The 20,056-nt window shown below is 41.7% G+C and overlaps 1 protein-coding gene across 5 annotated transcripts in view; it reads right to left on the reverse strand.

The window, feature by feature from the left end:
• Positions 1–761: 761 nt before the first annotated feature.
• The window catches only part of LOC311230305 (zinc finger protein Eos-like), a gene marked incomplete at its 3' end in the record, with an annotated part of 36,705 nt that continues 17,410 nt past the window's right edge, over positions 762–20,056 (reverse strand). For 4 of the 5 annotated variants that reach the window (XM_084316535.1, XM_084316534.1, XM_084316536.1 and 1 more), the window contains exons 7-8: positions 11,356–11,487; positions 762–1,600 (exon numbers count right to left, since the gene is read on the reverse strand). In XM_084316535.1, coding sequence (XP_084172661.1) covers positions 762–1,600; positions 11,356–11,487 — 971 coding nt within the window. The remainder of the gene's footprint in view (positions 1,601–11,355; positions 11,488–20,056) is intronic. The other variant, XM_084316538.1, reaches the window with a different exon arrangement.

Here is a 20,056-nt window from a genome sequence, read left to right on the forward strand (position 1 = left end):
ATCAAGCAATTAAAGAAAACACAATCTACTGTACACCATTGAGCCCAAACAAAAAAAAATTGAGGAACTTAAGGTGTGTTGGGGAATGGGTCTGGAAAAAGTGCTTTTCAAATGGGTCTTTAAAAAGGTCTCTAATGATTAAATACATTATAGTTTGCGAGCCTATCAAAAGTGCACACTGACGTTTTCTTCTTGTAAAGCTTTTTTTTTCTCTCTTCTCTCTTCTTTCTCCTTTATCTCAGTTAAAGTGCAGTAGTGGGAAACTTTCCAGGTCGTAGGTAAAAATCACATTTGTAAAGCATATTTTGTGCGCCAGGTCGGAACCCTGGATAATAAAGCAAAAGGTAGAGTACACATCAGAGCAAGGCACTTCTGAGAATAAAAAAAAGTGCATTGACTCTTCCATCTACTTTAGAATAAAATCAATTTTGAAAGTGCATTTTCTTAAAAATTGATCCGTCGTTAAAAGTGCATTAAGAGTGATAAGGACTCCTTTTTTTAAATATATTTTAGAAGGATGCATTTGAGCTTTCCTGTGTGTTAACATACTAACTAACAGTAGCAATGCCTGTTGGAAATATATTTACAAAGAAATCAGTTTACTCTTTTCTCTGCTCTGCCCTGCCCCCCCCCCCCCCCCCCCCAACCTTCACTACTTGTACTATGCAGACCAAACCCAGCCAGGTCCTCTCATCTCAGCATTTTAAAATATCTCCGGGTGAAAGCTGGAGGGGGGGGGGGGGGGGGGACTCTCTCGTCCCTCAGTCGAGGACGTGCTCTCCACGGACGATGTGCGAGGAGAACTCGTAGCGGTCCTGGCTGCGGTGGCCGCAGATGTTGCACTCGAAGGGCTGGCGGAAGCCGTGGCAGCCCATGTGGATGGTGAACATGACGTGGTCCAGGAAGAGCATGCGGCAGTGCTCGCAGCGGAACGAGCGCACTGCCCGCCCCTCACCGTCCACCACCCGGAAGGCCTCTCTGGAGGTGGAGGAGGGCGCCGGGGGCGAGCCAGGGGGCGCCGTGGGGGCGAGGAGGGCGGGGTGGTGGGGCGCCTCGTCCCGCTCCCCGTCCCGGTCTTTGGCGTGGCCAGGGCTGTGTCTGTCTCGGGCCCTGTGGTGCAGCAGGGGAGGGGGCTGTGGGTTGCTGGAGTGGAGGATGTGGAGGTTGTGATGGTTGTTGTTGTAAAGGGGCAGCGCCGGAGCCGCACTGTTGTACGGCTCGTCCGACATGCTCTCTGTGTCCGTGGAGTCCTGGCAACCGTTGCTAGGTGAAGGGGCGTGGCCCAGGTCCTCGTGGCCTTCTCCCGCCTCCCTGCCCCCACCCAGCACACCCCCTGCTCCCGTGCAGTCGAGCCTGGGCCCTAGAGCCGCCATCGACGTGCGAGCCGAGCCAAGGACCGGCCGGAGCTCCGACAGACACGAGGGGTGAGCGGTCGGGAGCCGCAGAGGTCGTTCTGATCCCGGTGGCCCCAGGTATCCTCCTCCCAGACCAGGGAACTGCGGCGGGTCCAGGTCTCCGGGGTGCATCTCCTCTTCCTTGTCAAAGCCAGCACTGAGCTCGTAAGGTGCGTCCGCCAGGCTGAGGCGCATGTGCTTCTGTCCTGCAGTGCACAAAGACAATCTTACAATATTGTCCTAAAGACATCTAAACATGTAGAGCTGTGGAAGATAAGGAGCAACGGTGCATTTCAGTAGAACCTCATTTATATGAACCAGAGACTTTAGAATTGACCAAATGGCAGTGACAATGTGAAAATAATGTTCCACTGATTATTGTTGATACCGCTTTGAATCGGCTAATTAAGCTGTAATTAATCGTTTATTGTAGAGTTATAGGTGTGAAAAGATACAGGAGAGGACAGATGTTTAAAATTAGACCCAATGGGTGGACGTTTTTGAAATAATAATAATACAATATTTATTTACAAGACAGGTTGGCCTATTTTGTTAAGGCATATAACTCCCAAGATCATCAGATGTTTGGTACCGGTGTGTCTGTAACACGTGGCACCCTTTTATGGCAATACAATTTTAATAAAAACTACAGCACACCAAAATATTGCTACACCCATGTGTGAAGTGCAAGGGGGTATTGAAATCACTCTTGTATCGGTGCGTCTCGGTCTGTCTGTATGTCTGTCTATCTGCCTGTCTCACACATTTCTTATCCAATTTGGCTCAAACTAGGTAGAAATAGGTGAAACGTTTGACAGTAAGCGAAGGACCTGCAAAATTGACCAGGGTTCAGTTACATAAATGTAGGACTAATCTAAGCCTTAGATTGGGGCTGGCTGCACAAAGATAGTTTAGATTGGCCTATAGAGCTAGACCAGTCTTAGCTTTGGTTGACAGTTGCAGAAAAATAAAGAAACATTTTAAGCCTAAAAGGTTTGCCAACCTCAGGGGCATAGCAAGAAATTCTGGGCCCTGGGCACATTATTGTGTCTCTGGGACCACCTCCCCTACGCAACTCAACACCTTTTATTAAAGATTTCTTAGTCCTCTCCTAGCTTAGGGCCCTGGGTAGTCAGTTCCACTGGCACCCTCCCCCAGGCTAAGCTTAAGTTGTTTCCATGGTAACAGCTGAACAGCCAAAAAAGAAATGAGTCTGGTATTTCTCAAATCTGTTTTGCTTTTCAGGATCAACATTTAGGGCCAGGTTTGTTTTCTTCCTCTTGTGAACACATTTACAATGTTTTGTTTTGGATTTAGAACAGCTACATAAATTTGCCAAGTAAGCCAGCTAGCCAGCCACCGGTATCTAGCCAGTTAAAATATCCAGTTTAGATTTCTACATCTAAATAAAAATTACAGCTCAATGCTTTGAGTAAGTAGATATCTTGTGATAGTTATGGTACTCACCATTGTATCCTATATAATAAGGTCAGGTGGGCCTCTCTGGCAGAGAGACGTAAGTTGCATTGCAATCTTTTTATCTATAAAGCCATAATTAGAGATTGTCCAAATTATATTAGTTCTTTATTGGAATGGACCACTGGACCCTGTCGTACACGATCCAGTTTTTGGCTTAAACTTAAGAGTGCCTAGGGGCAGCTACGTGGCGTAGTGGGCAAGGCACTCGCCACGAAAGCTGGAGACGCTGGGCTCGCCTGTTCGAGCCCAGCGCTCCACATTTGCTTTCAGTTTAGCTGGTCGTCCACAGTAATACACATTGGCCGTATTACGGGGAGGGAAACTGAAGGGTGGGGAACGGGCGTTGTGGACAGCGACTCCTACAGGTCGGTTGGTGCGCCTGCGCAGTAGAATCAGGAAGTGTCGGGGGCAGCGTGAGCCTCCCACGTGTTACTCCTCGCCACTGAGAGATCGAGCTGCGCAGGTGAAAAGATATGCGACTGCTGTTACCTCAAGTACCGGAGGGGACTTGTGCTATGTATGACTTAGTCCACATTGCAGCCAGCTTGTGGGAGGCAAGAAACAGCGTTCGTGACAGGAGAGGGTTGAATTGGATGATACGAAATTGGGATGGGAGAAAATATAGAAAATGGGAGAAAAAGTGGATAAAAAACACAAAAAAAACTTAGAGTGCCTAGAGTTTGTACTGAACTTGGTAGATCTGCTTTTGGCTTTTTTGCCCCTACATCATGGAATACCCTGCAGGAAACACTGAAACTAGACACTCCCTTAATGACCAATCAGGTCACCACAATATGTAATTGTTTTTAAATTATTACCTCTGTTTAAATTTTTAGCTATTTTATTCTTTTAAAAAGATTTATTATCATTATTTTATTTTGTATTATTATTTTTAATGTATTTTAAAATGTGCTCTTAATTATTCTGATTATCTGATGTCTTTATATTTATGAACACACTGTGACACTTGTGTATGTAACATCTCGACGGCACTGTAAATGAGTTTAATTATTCATTGTATTATAAAGTATAAATAAAGATTGAATGAATGAAACTTCTAAAACCTCTACAGTCAAATGTATTGAACCCTTGCACTGAAGAACCATAGAACAAATTATTTTGGACAGCTCATGTATTTGCAGTTGTATAGTTATTCCAAATCACTTGGGAGTGTGAATGGGATATTATGACAAGGAGGAAGGAAAGCAGTGAGTTCATGAATGGAAACATGTGCACACAGAGAAAGAAACATATTTTGTTAACATGACCATGAGATATAATTCTATGGTTTATCACCATTATTTGAGCTACATTTGCATAAATGCACAAAACAAACATTTTGAAATCTATAAAAGTAAGTTATGTTCATGAAAATGGTCAGGGGTAATGTAAATGTGTGCCGATTTGTAATGAGTCCTGCTTAAAATAGTCAAGAACTCGGAGCTGTGGCATTGTGACATATTGTATGGAAAAATACATCATGAGAATACCATGAATAAAGGCCCAGCCACATCGTCACTTTGTAGGACAAGATTAGCCACAAGATGGCGAAGAGTTCACATGCCAAATTCCCATTATATTTTCCCGTCTGGAAAAGCAGAAGTAGCCTCAAATATGGTGTGTGATCGATACCAGGGGAAAGACATGCATTTTATTCAGAGTTAAATGCTATCTTTTGCTAGCACTAACCCAGCAGTAATTTACTCACAAGGAACCTGTTGCGAACTACAGTGCAAGTCGTAAAGCATTTATACCACATCACGATACCCGAGTGTGCTTGACTGAGTTGCGCAGAGCACACAGGTACAGTAAAAAGCTAGCTACTGCAAACAACTTTAATTGCCATTTCTTCAAAATGACATATTCCCATTATGCCTTTTTCACATTCACCTTTCACCAAATTTGACATGGCCCTGCTTAACAAAATATATCTTATAAGATAAGATATTCCTTTATTGATCCCGTTGGGGAAATTCAGGCATCATAGTAGCATGGGAGGGGAGGTACAGGTATGGGCATGGTAATAGTAGAAGACATAAATATGGGCAATACAATTATAGTACAGTAGAAAAACTAAAAAGATGTTAAGACCATATTTCTATTTTATATTATTTATTTTATATAGCCTAAGTGAGATAGTGGTATCTGACATCTTGCACCCTGGCCTTGTGAAACCTACTATATACCAGAGGCTGTACATGCTTACCTTTTATGTTATGTTTATGTCATACTCTAATAATTGTTGACAGTAACAGCAAGTGTTTTATATCTAACCTGATGGTGTTTGAAAACAAGCAAAGATGTTCTTCTCCAGATTGTATTAAAAGATACACAAATAACATAAAAAACGTTGTGTATTTTATAGGGCTGTCCCCGACTAAGGATTTGGATGGTCGACTATGATTGGCCAAAATTTGCCGTTAGTCGACTATTGGTCGACTAAAAAAATAAAAATAAAAATAAAAGTATAATATTTTTAACCCATTCTCCGCCAATCACGTGTTAAGGCGGCTTTCTCCGCCATGTGTTGTCTGCCAATAACGCTGTAAGGCGTGTTTGAGATCAATATTTCATATTTTCATCATGGTATTCATATTTCACCCACGGAGTCTTGGCTGATGCTGTAGGACTCCGCACAACTCTGCAACGCTTCAATACTGCCACCTGGTGGCTGATCGGCGAGTTGCAACCGGAAGTCGATAATTGTGACCCCGGTGCGTCTCCCTATTCCGTCCGGCCACTCGTTTATCGTCCCGGGACTCAATCCACACACTGTGGACAATGGATTGTTGCCATAACTCAATAAATGACATGATTTGGGCATATATTAGTATTATACAAACCGGAACTGGATCGCCTCGATCAACATCACATAATTGGGATCTGTTTGCTCCACTCTCATCGCCCAACGCTACGAGGAGACTGACGTGAGTTTCAGCGTTTTTCTTTATAATTTTCGATACAAACTGCTCTGATCAATATATCACCCATACTACATAAATCATTTAACGTCGGTCATTGAATTATAAACGACCCCCCCCCCCCCCCCCCCCTCTGTTCACCCGCAGATGATCAGTCATGACGTTTAGGACCATGTACAGTTGAAATCTTTAATATAGCATGGATCGGTATCAAACTGCATTTGATAATCTAATATATGCATTTATGCCTATATCTCACGTTCTATGAAACGGTATTTTGGTATGAATGTGTGAATGAAAAAGTAAAACGTTCCTACATCCTGAACGATAGATAATTGATGTTGAATGGGCCATAGTAATATCAATTTAGCAATACAATTTAAAAAGTTATAGCCCTGCAAAGAAGGTGAACATCTCCATAGACAAATAGCACTGGCAGAGGATGGTTTAGGATGATCAAAGTGGTGGCAGAGAATGGGTTATAAAAAAAAGAAAAAAAAACGATTCCATTTGGGCTGTGGGGGGTGCTTAATGTCTGAAGGAGTCGACTGAAGGCTTCTTGTCCTCTGCAAAAGCATGCAATTTGTCCACTGATGGATACATCTTGATATTTGTCTAGTCTAGTGTGTTCATTAGATGGGTGAAATCCTCTTTCAGTGCCTCTGTGCCTGTTTTCGTAGGCAGTTAGCCTCTGGTATGCGTGCCATTAGCGTTAGCCACGCTTCTAGGCCTCTTTTCTTTTGGAAAGAACGATAATTTTTTTTTTTTATTAAAAATAATAAATATATATATATTTTTTTATTATTATATTCGACTAAGAGGTTGGCCAGTCGACTACGGCTCCTTTCGACCGATTAGTCGACTAATAGGGGTCAGCCCTAGTATTTTATAATCGAATCTATAATATAAAATGTCCCTGATGTACTTAGCAACAGCTCTGACAGGTGCTGAGTGCAAAGTGCCCACGAGTACCTAGTGACCACCATTAGACACATACAATTTGATCAACTGAAATAGATTCTGGCCTGCTACTTTATCGTCATATATATGGGATAATACAGGAAAGCATTGTAAAATAAAAGTAACAACTTTGCTTCTTCCTCGTCTGTGTACTTATTCATAGTACCCTAACCGTACCTATGTTTTAAGCTTTCAACAAAGCCTAGAAGCACTATTCAATAATGCTTATAGAACCAAGCTAATAATTTTTCAAAAAGCATATTTAGCCATGATTCATTAGAATTATCAGATGGAACAGAGTAGGACGATTTCGGACACAGCTCAAATCAGATTGTTTGGCCTAAACTACCAATTGAATAAAAAAACAATTATCAAAATTGTAAATATAAATGTGGTTGTACTTTATATTGTCAGCATGGCTGTGATCAACTGCAATCAATACAAAGTAGCTCTCTAGGCCTACAAGATGGGCAGATGGTTGAATAGCAGGTCCCACGTGGATTAACCCAAGGAAAAATGTAGAGCTTATCTGGCTATGTTTCATTTAAGTGAATGTCACATTTGTCAAATATAGATTTTCTTAGTTAAACAGACAATATCTTAGTTAAACAGAAAGTTACTCACTGCCATGGTAACCTAAACAGACACTAACTTATAGCATTGTGTTTTATGGTCACAAGAAATGAGTAGGACACAGGACCCTTTTTTTATTTATTTTTTTAAAATCAGATAACCATATCATCTACTACTGTATATTGTCATTGCCAGCACTTTCTTATATTGCTACTTGAAAGCAGCTTCAGTCTCAGATGGATACAAATTCTGCAAACCAAAAATTACCCAAATGAATAAATACTGCAGCCCTAAAGATCCCAAAACTGATTTTGCTTAGATATATTTTGGTGAAGCTAAGATACTTCTTTTAGTACATTGCCTTGTTTATTTTGCAGCTTGCCAAGCGGGGCAATGGTTGCTGCAAGAGAACAAGCCGACATTGGCAGTTTACATTGGCAGGTTACATCGTCAGCTTTGCTCAACCGACATGTTACCAATGTGAACGGTACTGTGTAGTTAAATAAGAACTTCCTAGCTGAGCAATTATCTTTTAGAGAAAGAAAATCTAATTGGAATCAGGTATCAGGCTAACATCACAGTATGCCAACACCTTCAACCAAGTGGAGACTTGATTTCTCAACCTGTAGCAAATTATGTTAATCTCCTATATCATACAATCCTGCTATTCCCATGCATTTATCTAAATATCCAAAGGATTACGCTGGAGGTTGCATATTTACAAAATAGGTATGGAAAGAATGAACATGTTGAAGAAGCCTAGTGGAGGTTGTGGATCTGGAGAAATGGATGATTAAGAAGCTTAGTGGAGGTTCTGGAGAAAGGGATGATGAAGAAGCTTAGTGGAGGTTCTAGAGAAAGTGATGATGAAGAAGCTTAGTGGGGGTTCTGGAGAAAGGGATGATGAAGAAGCTTAGTGGGGGTTCTGGATCTGGACGCATGATGGGTGGGAGAGAGAGAGCAGCAGTAGTAGAGAGAGAAAGACCATGAGGAGGAAATGGCAATCAGTACAATCAGCCAGAGTGGAAACCGTTCTGCATTCCTGTTTGGAGGAGAACTCTGTGGACGTATTCTTTGAAATGTTTTGAAAGACACTTCTTGTAGGAAAAATATTAAGTGGCCTTTGATCGGTGGACCAACTCCTGCGATGCTTTCAACTACAAGGAGCGTAGGGAGCTGCTCTTGTTGGAACAATTTAAGAATAGCATCCTGAGAGAGGTGGAGATCTACCTGAGGGAGTGGTGCATGAATAATCCCCAGCAGGCAGCTGAGCTAGCAGATAACTATGAAGCGGTTTACCACAGGGTCAGCTCATTTACCAGACAAGAATGGGCCTGCCCAGCCTTTCAGTCACAGTCAAACCCCCTCTCCCGAAGTGCAGCGCTTCTGGTACCACAAGCTTGGATACATCAAAACTCAATGTCGCAGCCCAAGCCCATCCTGTGGGGCGGGCGTCATCAGGAGTCAATGGTGGGCCTGATGGGTATAATGGGTCACATCCAAAGGAGCTGTGTCCAGGTCCTCAAAGGGGCCCCAGACGATGGGAGACAAGGGAGCAAGTGAGTTATCCAACTCCACGATTGTAGGCAAATGTGTAGCGGTGCTGGGTTTTGGGGTATGAAAATGTGCCCCTCCATAGAGTGCCACAGCTTATGCTGAGGTTGTAATAGTAACAAAAGTCCCTGTGGGGAGCATAGACCTGATGCTGGCTAATGATCTGTCCGGAACTAGTCACCTTGAAGCTGCAGGATGAACTACTAACTAGCCTCCCCCTTGCAGGACTATGCGGCACACTGTAAATGCACCTCTGCCGTGGAAATGCAACTGGAAGAGCTGAAGGCGACAGCAGAGCGAGCCCAGGTCCAGTACAGATCCGAGAAACAGTAGCACAAAGCGATGGACACAAGGACAGAAAGAAAGTCTGTTAACGAACATTGTCCGACAGGAAGGGGAGGTGTGAGCAGGCGTTGGCCCCAGCTTAGGAGCCAAAGGGCCGTCAGATGGCAAAATTGGTAGAGCAGAGAGACACTTTCCCAGCTACAGTTCATGACTCTGAAGCAGTCAAGAGATTCAGAGGAACAGAGTTTGGTCCAACAGCAAGGCCAGAATGAGGAACTGCAGGCTCTTGAGGAAAGGTACACAACCTTAGGAGAGGCAGTTGGTAGCTATCAGGGAGAAGTAGGAAGTGGCTGCACTGGAGAGGAAACTGGCAGAGCGGGAGCGAGGGCTAGGAGACACAGCAGGCGAGGTGAAGCGTGTAATATGCCAGGTTGTTCCATTGGAGTCTGGTTTTGCCAACCCTACAGTCTTGTGTGAAACACATTGCCGGCAAGAACAATGTCATTGCAGACGCCTTGTCGTAGGGATGCACCGATCCGATATTGGTATCGGCCGCCGATATCAGTAAAATAGCTAGATTGGGTATCGAAAAAAAAATATATATTTGTTTGTAATAAATAAAATAAGAAATAACCATTCAGTACATTTATATCTATGTGTTAATTTGTTACATTTAGTTTCACTAAGTTAGGAAAGTAATGTTTTAAGTCAAGCCTGATGTTGCCTTGCACAAAAGAATGATCCCAGTCTCTTCCACACAGTGACAGTGAGGCATACAGTTTATTAATTGAATGAATGAAGTTTATTTTCTGTCTTTGTTTACAACAAATCAAAAACACACTTGTGATCCTTTACAATTCTTAAAAACAAAATATATTTTAATATAAAAAAATTTAAATAAACATGGACATTTCTTTTTTAAACTTTTTTGGAAAAATAATTTGGACAATGGGTATCGGATCGGTATCGGTATTGGCCGATACCCAAACCCAGGTATCGGTATCGGGACTGAAAAGTCGGATCGGTGCATCCCTACCTTGTCTACAGGGTGTGAATGGTAGGGAGGGTTGTATTGGGCATGTTTATTCAGTTATTTCAGTATGTTAGATATTAGACCAGACAAAGTTCCATTTCTCCTTAAGGAGTCGAGCTCAGACAGAGAATATATAGTGTATATATATAGCCAATGTATATGTCGAGACTTTAGAATAAGAAAGAAATGACGGACATATACAAGAAAATAACGATGTGTTTGTGTTTATGTAATATTTTTCTTTTTTTGTTAATGGAGGGAGGAATATTACAGACCAGCCAAAAGGCTAGGGACTTTTATTTAATACAAATTTTTACTATGGGTCATAGTGGGAAGGCCTTGGATGTCCATACATTTCCACCTTTCCCTCCTGGGAATGGCTTTTTGCTAGAGACTTTAATTAAAGGTACTGTCCACTCCACACGAACACTTCCTGGCTTAGGCAATTTAGCCATAGTCATCCTCCTTGGGTTTAACCCTTAAACTGAGATGGTTTCAATATACCAAGTACCAAGAAGGGCTGGTCTGTGACAGCATTAGTATCCAAGTATTAAAGTCCCCACGACACGGCTAACGGAATGCTATTTGATTCCACATATTTATGCGTTTCCTGTAAAGGAGGAGGCTAGGGAGGGACTTGTCGTGGATATCAATTGGCATTTATAGTTTGTCATTTATAGTAGCCAATAGTGCTGAATGTGCATTATGGTCGACCCATTAGCTAGCAAGCTTAGTAACGTTAGCTAGCAAGCTAACATTGAACATTTGTTACATTTAGAGAGGCAGAGTGCTAGCTCAGTTACAATGTGCTGTAAATGTCATTCTAGAAAACCATTTCATTGGACGCAAAATGAGTACCCCCCCCCCTTTTTTTTCATTTACCAGGAAATCAAAACATCAATTTTGATATCATGGCGCCTTTAAAATAGTAGTCAGTACAATTTTATTAGTTTTGGTCATTGGTATACTAACATAGTACATTTTAAGGTCGGCCTATTGAGTGAATGTCCTATGAGATGAGAGCTATCCCATCATTGAAGAGGTGAAATAAGTCCAATTGTGCATAGCAGTCAAATTGAGTAACGTTACCAACACCAGTATAACGGAGTGGTTTCTTGTTCACCTTGACCTTTCCTAATTGAAATCAAGTGCTCACCTACAAATTTCTGTGGTGTGGATCTCTTTCGTTTGGTGATGCTGTTGGCAAGCCGATCGATGAATGCCATCTTGTCTGAGGAAGGTTGCATTAGAGAGTCTGGCATGAACTCTAGCTCCCTCATCTCCTCTCCTGCATAGGGCGTGAGAATACATATTTATATTCTGCTCACTCTTGGGGACTAGCCAGAGCTTCCCAACCTTTTATGGCACGTGACGCCACATTGAGGTTAGAAAACCCCTGTGACCCAAACATTTTAGAATACGATGTTTCATTTCTCCGGGGGACAGAAATCAAGTGGCACCCAACAGATATAAGTTTTTTTCCCCAAATGGATTAGTAATTATTGAAGGGTCCCCTTATTGAAGTAGTATCTGACCCCAAGGTTGGGAAACCCTGGACAAGACATACAACCATTGCAAAGAACTTAAGTAAATATGCAATTTTACATTCATTTGAAGGGAAATCATTTAAATTTGGCATCAGTATCGTCCTCGGGGCAAGACGTCAGGGCCGACATATGATGTACTACACGAACACAGCAGACACTGATTGATGGTGAAGACGCTGGAAACATGGCCAACAGACACCACACTCTTTCCCTCCTGAATTGTCTGGGACAACCTATGTAAAACATATATTGTTCTTAGATTTCACTTTGAGCTTGATGTGTGAAAACTAAATTTGGCACAACACAAACAGTTAACTTCTGACAGTGGCCCTAATTAGTGCCGGGACCAACTAGGGCTGCCCCCTCATAGTCCATTAGCTGACCAATGGGTCGGTTTGGTCTTAGTTGACAAACTTTGTTACGTCCATTTTTATGCTTTTTTTTCTCCATGCCAAATAAAAGTTATTTCCTGAAAAAGTATCGCTGGTAAGCATGAGATATGAAGAGATCCTTCTGCGTGATCGCAAGTGGAAAACTAACATTTGACAGATTTGTCGATTAAATCCGAGCATCTATTAGTCGACAAATTCTATGACTATTAGTCGACTAAGAATGTCCATTTCCATCACAACCAAGATCAGGATCTTTAACACCAACATGAAGTCAGTCCTACTCTATGGCGCTGAGACCTGGAGGACCACTGTCACCACAACCAATAAACTACAAGTTTTCCTAAACACCCGTCTGCGCCGAATCCTCCAGATTCGCTGGCCTAACACCATCAGCAACAAAGACCTGTGGCAACGAACACAACAACAGCCAGCCGAGAAAGAGATTCTCCACAACAGCGTTGGAGATGGATTTGCCATACAGTCCGTAAACCATCCCGAGCATCACAAGACAATCTCTCAGGTGGAACCCCCAAGGGAAAAGAAAGAGAGGCAGACCACGAAACACCTGGTGCCGAGACTTGGAAGATGATGCCAAGAAGATGGGACACACCTGGGGCCAGCTTGAGAGGTTGGCTCAGGATCGGGATGCTTGGAGAACCCTTGTTGACGGCCTATGCCCCAAACGGGGTAAAAGGCGTAACGACGAACGAACGAAGAATGTCTTTAGTGGAGGACAGCCCTAGGACTAGGGCTGTCTTAAATACTTCGAAGCTTCGTTCGATGGCACAAGCTTCGAACATCAAAAAAAAAATCGAAGTTAAAAAAAAAATACCAAAAAAAAACCCAAAAAACAAAAAAAAAATCGAAGTTTTTATTTTATTTTTACTTCGGTGTGTGTGTGTGTGTGTCTGTGTGTGTGTGTGTGTGTGTGTGTGTGTGTGTGCGTGTGTGCATGGGGCCATTGGGTGGGGCCGGGGGACAAATACACTGGAGGAAAGTAACCCAGCTCAGCACTGCCCAAATTATATCATCACTATTGCCTCAAACACATATACACCACCTACACGCCTATTCTCAGTCCTTGCCCCACAATGGTGGAATGAACTACCCACCCCAGTTAGGACAGCCGAATCCCATCCAATCTTTCGCCGTCGACTAAAGACGCACTTCTTCAACCATTATCTGAAATAAAATTAAAAAAAAATAAAAAAAATCGAACCCTAACTAACCTTACTGTCATGCACTTGTCCTAATAAACTAACCTACACTGTAACACGCAACACTTTGATGAATATTGTTACTCAGCTGATAGAGTTGTATCCTTCCTGATGACCTGTCGTACAGAACTTGTAAGTCGCTTTGGATAAAAGCATCAGCTAAATGACTAAATGTAAATGTGAATGTAAATGCCTTGTAGAATTCCACACATAAGAAAGAAAGATACTGGGATGAATAAACAAAATAGGAAATAAAATGTAGAAATGCATGCAATACATAAATAAATATGAATCTCCATATATGAAATAGAACATTTAGATAAGGTGCTACTGAGATGTTTTGGTGAGTTTTGTTTTTTTGTGGAAGTAGCCCTTCTTAAAAATGCATGAACATTCACTGATAATTGGTCTGTAGTGGAGTCTACAAGGTCTACATTGCCGGACCATGTAGAATCCGGACCTTGTAGACTGACATAATTCTGTGCATAGTTTAGTCTACACAGGCCATATTTCAAATAATCAAAATCTTACTTCATTCATCTTAAACATTCTTGATTTGGGGGATTGGTAGTTCCCATGAAATCTGAAGTTGTTCAAACGACAACAGCGATCCACCTTGAATTAAATCACACTGTGTTGGCTGCGTCACAGTCACGAAAGGGGCTACTTAATTCATTAATCCAATCCACTTTATTTATAGAGCACATTTAAAAACAACAAAGTTTACCAAAGTGCTGTACAAGTCCCACAACATAAGATAAAAAAAAAAAATTATTAATTAATTTTTTTTAATTCGAAGCTATGTTCCATGGACTAGCTAGTTACACAAGTTACACAAGCTAGAGGCCCGTCAGACCTAAGGTTCATGATATCATCTACATACCAAGCTAGAGGCCAGTCAGACCTAAGGTTCATGATATCATCCACATACCAGGCTAGAGGCCAGTCAGACCTAAGGTTCTTGATATCATCCACATACCAGGCTAGAGGCCAGTCAGACCTAAAGCTTAATTTACTCAACACCACAAGCAATGTGATTTGTCCACTTGCCTTCAGCTGTGCATTTCTGTATTTACCTTGCTCGTGTGTGGAAGAGATTAGCCAAAAATTCACACGGAAAATGCTCATATCCCTGCAACCACCGCAGATAAAGAACCAACCAAAGGGGCGAGCTCCCGTAGCTCACCGTGTACCTCGGTGCCATTTCTGCGTCGGGGACAACCGTGCTCGTCACGGATCTGGGGTACACAAGTTCGATTCCCGGACCCGCCGTATTTTCTCAGAGTGTCTTCCCCTACTCTACATCCCATTCAACCTGTTTCTGTCGGTCATGACCAGAAAAAGCGATAAACGCTAAAAAATAAAGTTAAAAAAAAAAAAGAACCAACCAAATAGTCACCTTTTATTTTACAAAAAGTGATGTTTGGTGAAAGTTAGATTTGCACTTTATTAATCCCAATAGGGAAATTCATTCTTGTTTGATGATCAAGAGGCACCTTTTATTTGTTTTAAGTGAAGTTTGGTGAAAAAGCAAGTTATTGCACTATTAATCCCAATAGGGACATTCATCTTTGTTTGATCAAGAGTAACCTTATATATATATATATAAATTGTCTTTTTATTTTTTTAAGTGAAGATTGGTGAAAGTTAGGTTTGCACTTCTATCCCAATAGGGAAATTCATCTTGGTTTGATCATTTTTTTGTGTCAAATAAAAACAAAGGTTATTTGAATGATTTCCTTGGCGTTTCTAGTTTTCAAGAGAAAGAATCGATTAAAATCGTAAATCGGATAAAAAAAGTGTGTCAAAAAGTGGAAGTCTATTTCAGCCTTTTGGGTCATGATGTACCGGTAGTCCACAAACCAAGCTAGAGGCCAGTCACAGCTAAAGTTCATGATGTCATTTGTCATTCACATACCAAGCTAGAGGCCAGTCAGACCTACGGTAAGGTTCATGATATGGTCCACATATCAAGCTATAGGCCAGTCAGTTAAAGTTTATGTCATTCACATACCAAGCCAAATAACAGTTATCAGTGATATTTTGTGTTGCATCCACTGAGTTAGGTGGGGTGGGCTGGGTTTTGGACCCTATTTTTCTATAGTTTTGAGTCTAACCGAATTAGGGATGGGCATAGATTTTCAAATATTCGAATAGTCGTTAAATAATAAAATATTCTATAGTTTATGTGAATATTGTTTTGTCTGACAATGTGCCTTTCAAGTGTAAGTAGATTAACGGTTTACTTTTGGTATATAGACTGCATTCATACAGCATAATGATTTTATCCAAAGCGCTTTACAACATATGTCTCACGTTCACCAATCCACTCACACATTCACACACCGACAGTGGAGGCAACCAAGGTGCCAACCTGCACATCAGAAGCAGTTCGGGGTTAACACTTGCCAGCCACGAGAAATCGTTTTAATCGTTATTTATTTTTATTAGCGATTTCCATTCATTTTTCATCAATCTAGCCTCACGTTACCATTGGGACTGGCTTTGAGCTCGAACAGGGAAAATACCACCCCCTATCGTCTCTCCGGATGGTATTGCACCCATTGGATTGGACTGAATGAAATGGATGGGAAAAAAAGACTCCGGAATCCACATTTTACTTTTCAGGCATGTAACCGGAGACAATCCCATTCATTGCCCACCCTCAGAACAGCGTGGAATATGTGTTTCCAGTACCCAGCGTTGGATCAATAAACACAATCGATATTTGGAATGGCGATCAGGAATTGGAATAATCTTTTTGGAGAACATCTGATCTGAGGTAAGGAATCAATTTGACCAGTCTTGGGGTAGAGTTTTTTTCACATATCTCAGTGTGTCCCATATGTGTGTGTGTGCGTGTGTGTGTGTGCTGATCAGGAAATGGATAATCGATTTTTCAGCCCGCTTCTCTAGCGTGCATAAGTACACATAATCACATATACTATCGATAATCTAGCGTTTATTGGAAAACGATTCATAAATAGGCAGAAAAATTACAACGAGTTTTTTGTGTATTCCACTAAAGAGCGATTCCTGCAGAATCTCTATTTTTTTCTGGAAGTTTTGAAAAAACAAGCGTTTTTCAAAATGGTATAAAACGGAAATGTACCGATTAAAAAACAATCCGTTTCGACAATCTTGACTGCAAAAAAGTCATTGATAAGCAACAGGCGTATTAGAGACATAGCCATCATTTAAGATATAGTTTATGCGTTCGCAAATGTGCTCGCCCACCCATTGACTACAGCGCTGGCACTCAAGCGCTAAATTGTGTGCCCCCTGCTGGCACTCAAAGTGTTAAGTGTCTTGCTCAAGGACAATTTTTTTTATATATATATATATGTTTTTGGTAGTATTTTTATTGGTTTCTGCTACCGGGCAGTCCGGTAGAGAGAGAGAGCGGAAGAATGGGAGATAGACGGGGGAAGACATTCGGCAAAGGTCGCTGGGTCCGGGAGTCAAACCCGGGACGGCCGTGTTGCACCGCAGCGGTGTACGTGGTGCGACACCCTGACCCTGACGCCCCTTGCTCAAGGACACTTTGACACGCTGTCAGGAGCAGATGGTTGCCCCCCCCCCTTTTTTTTGTTGGTTCGTCGTAAATTATGCAACACCCAAGCGAGTTAGATGCTGCATATACTATAAAGACACATCCAGCGCAACAAGCTAGCATGAACTGAACTGGTCTAAGTGTCACATGTTTGAGCCGCCACGAGGAACAGATTGACTAACCACGAGTGAGTGAATGAGTGACATTTGCTGCATCGGAATTCCTTGCATGTACTACGTACATCAAGAATGCACATTATACAACAGACTGTTGGAGCTTGCAGCTCAGTACAGTAAGTGTGGCACACTACGTACATCAAGTATGCACATTATACAACACTGTTGGAGCTTGCAGCTCAGTACAGTAAGTGTGGCACACTACGTACATCAAGTATGCACATTATACAACAGACTGTTGGAGCTTGCAGCTCAGTACAGTAAGTGTGGCAAACTACGTACATCAAGTATGCACATTATACTACAGACTGTTGGAGCTTGCTGCTCAGTACAGTAAGTGTGACACACTACGTACAACATACTTGGGAGGACTTGCATACCAAAGTGGCTGTTCATAATAGCATGAGAAGAAAACAGTCCACTCACAGCTGTTTCCACTTGCTAGCTGCGCAATCAGGAGGATATACTCAGTTTTGCTCAAAAACACAAATAACGCTTCAATGGCCAGCATGTTGGTTTCTTTTCTTAATGTTTGTTTTGAACATTCTCATTGACCTGGAACTGGAAATAACACAGGAAATTACCTGGCACAAAGAGTTGTTGGATTGAAACTTTCATGAAGCAAACAACTATTCTTCAAATGTTGGACCTTTTAGTATTCATACAAATCTCCTTCACAAAAGAGTATTTGCATACCAACAGATCACATACTGAAAAGTGCACGTAAATAGTATGTAGCGTTGGAGATTGGGAAGCGGTCAACATCGGTCTATTTGCTTTATTCACACACCAGACTACATTGGTCGACTGCGATGCAGTTGTTGGTACAATACGGAAGCGCTCACTCACTTCAGTGTTAGAACGTTGCTATGACAATGCCACTTCCAGGACCAAATTTTTTAAAACAATAAGCAGACCACGCCATCTTAAAATTTCAAACCTCTTAATTATTAACCAACTCCGATTTTCTTTTTACCAATAAACGCATTTTAAACCAATGTCATTTTAGTATTTTGAAATGTAGGCAACAGTAGTAAATTAAGTAATTTGCTCATTGAGATGCATTCACAGCCATCTAGAGAAATAACAGCACCAAAGAATTATCCAATGGTATTGTGATTGTAGTTATGAAAATGATTTTTATAATATTGATGTTCTTGAAAGACATTTTCAACTGTCATAACATGGTTTTCCCAACCTAGCCTTGTTTTCTTTTTAATTTAAAAAAAATAAGTAAAAAAAAAAAATAGGTGCTTCGCATCTAGGAGGGAATATTGAATACAAACAGAGAAACAGCTATCTTCATATTCATATAAATAAATAAGAAAAACTTCTGGCTAAAATGTCTGACGGGGAAACGATCTAAACGCTTAACACTATGGGTGCCGGCCAGAAATCCGGAAAATGACTGGATTGCCAGCGCTATTTGTCTATGGAGAAATTCCCCTTCTTTGCAGGGCTATAACTTTATTATAAATTCTATTGCTACATTGCCATTATTAGGGCCCATTCAAAGTCCTATATGTATTGTTCATTGTGTAGCAACGTTAAACTTTTTCATTCACATATTCATAGTAAAGTATGGTCTAATGTATAAGTATGTTTTCATCTCTTTCTGCAGCTTTCTCCAGAACGTGATATATAGCCCCAAATGCATTATATTGATGATGAAATACAGTTTGATGGCAATCGGGGCGATATAAAAAATGTCAATTGGACGTACTTCTAGAATGATCTACGTATGATCTGATGATGACCGGATGGGCGGGGGATCGTTTATAATTCCGTGGGCAGCGTTATATCATTCATCTAGTGTGGGTGATATGTTCATCATAACAGTTTATATGGAATACGATCAAAAATAACGCTGAATCTTACCGTATCCTCCTCGCGCCGTTGGGCGATGAGCGTGGAACAGTCATTTACCTATTATGGTATGTAGAAATATCGGGTCCATTTCCAGCTTGTATAATAGTATATATGTCCAAATCATGTTGTTTATCGAGTTATTGGCAATCGATCGCTATGTATTGTGTCGAGATCAGTAGCGGCTCGTGGATGCTTCGCCACTAGGGGCGCTATACCAAACATTTTGCAAACATGTACAAGGCACGCATTGGCGAATATTATCACCATTGCCATCGATCAATATCACAGTCAGTCAAATGCAACCACGTTTCCAATAGCCCAACACAAACACGCACATCTCTCTCTCTCTCTCTCTCTCGCTCTCTCTCTCTCTCTCTCTCTCGCTCTCTCTCTCTCAGATGATGTCAGATCCATTCAATAATAATCACATTTGTATATCTCGTCATTTTAAACAAGTTACCATTCATTGTCTGAGTGGTTATGCCCCACACGCTGCGAAATTAGAGAGAGAGAGAGAGAGAGAGAGAGCGAGAGAGAGAGAGACCACGGCGGGTGCAGCATAACAGAAGAGAGAGAGAGAGAGAGAGAGAGAGAGAGAGAGAGAGAGAGCGAGAGAGAGAGAGAGAGAGAGAGAGAGAGAGAGAGAGAGAGAGAGAGAGAGAGAGCGAGAGAGAGAGAGAGAGAGAGAGAGAGAGTTAGTTAAGCATTAGCTGAGTGGCTAACAGCAGCTAAAGTTAGCTGAGTTGGCTAAGAGAGAGAGAGAGAGAGAATTAACTCACTTTGTTTAATTGAAACGTGGTCCAAAAAGTGTATGTCCACTGACTGTCCCCCAGACTGTTGTCGATGTATATCCATTCCACTCACTGCCCACTGTCCAGACTCCAGACTGAATCACAAGTTCACAACACACAGCTTCGAACATGTTGCAAACTGTGGCTAAGGAAAAAACTGGCATCGCCGCGTCGGCCAATCAGAGAGCGTCTCCGCGAAATGCGGCTATGGAAATTCTAGACGGAAATTCTAAACGCTTGACTAGACCGCTTCAAATCGCGCCCGGATTCCAACATAGTCATATTTCAACGCACAACGCGTTACGCACTGAT

The sequence above is a fragment of the Notolepis coatsorum genome (genome assembly GCF_963971535.1).
Source record: "Notolepis coatsorum genome assembly, chromosome: 6".
Lineage (NCBI taxonomy): Eukaryota > Metazoa > Chordata > Actinopteri > Aulopiformes > Paralepididae > Notolepis > Notolepis coatsorum.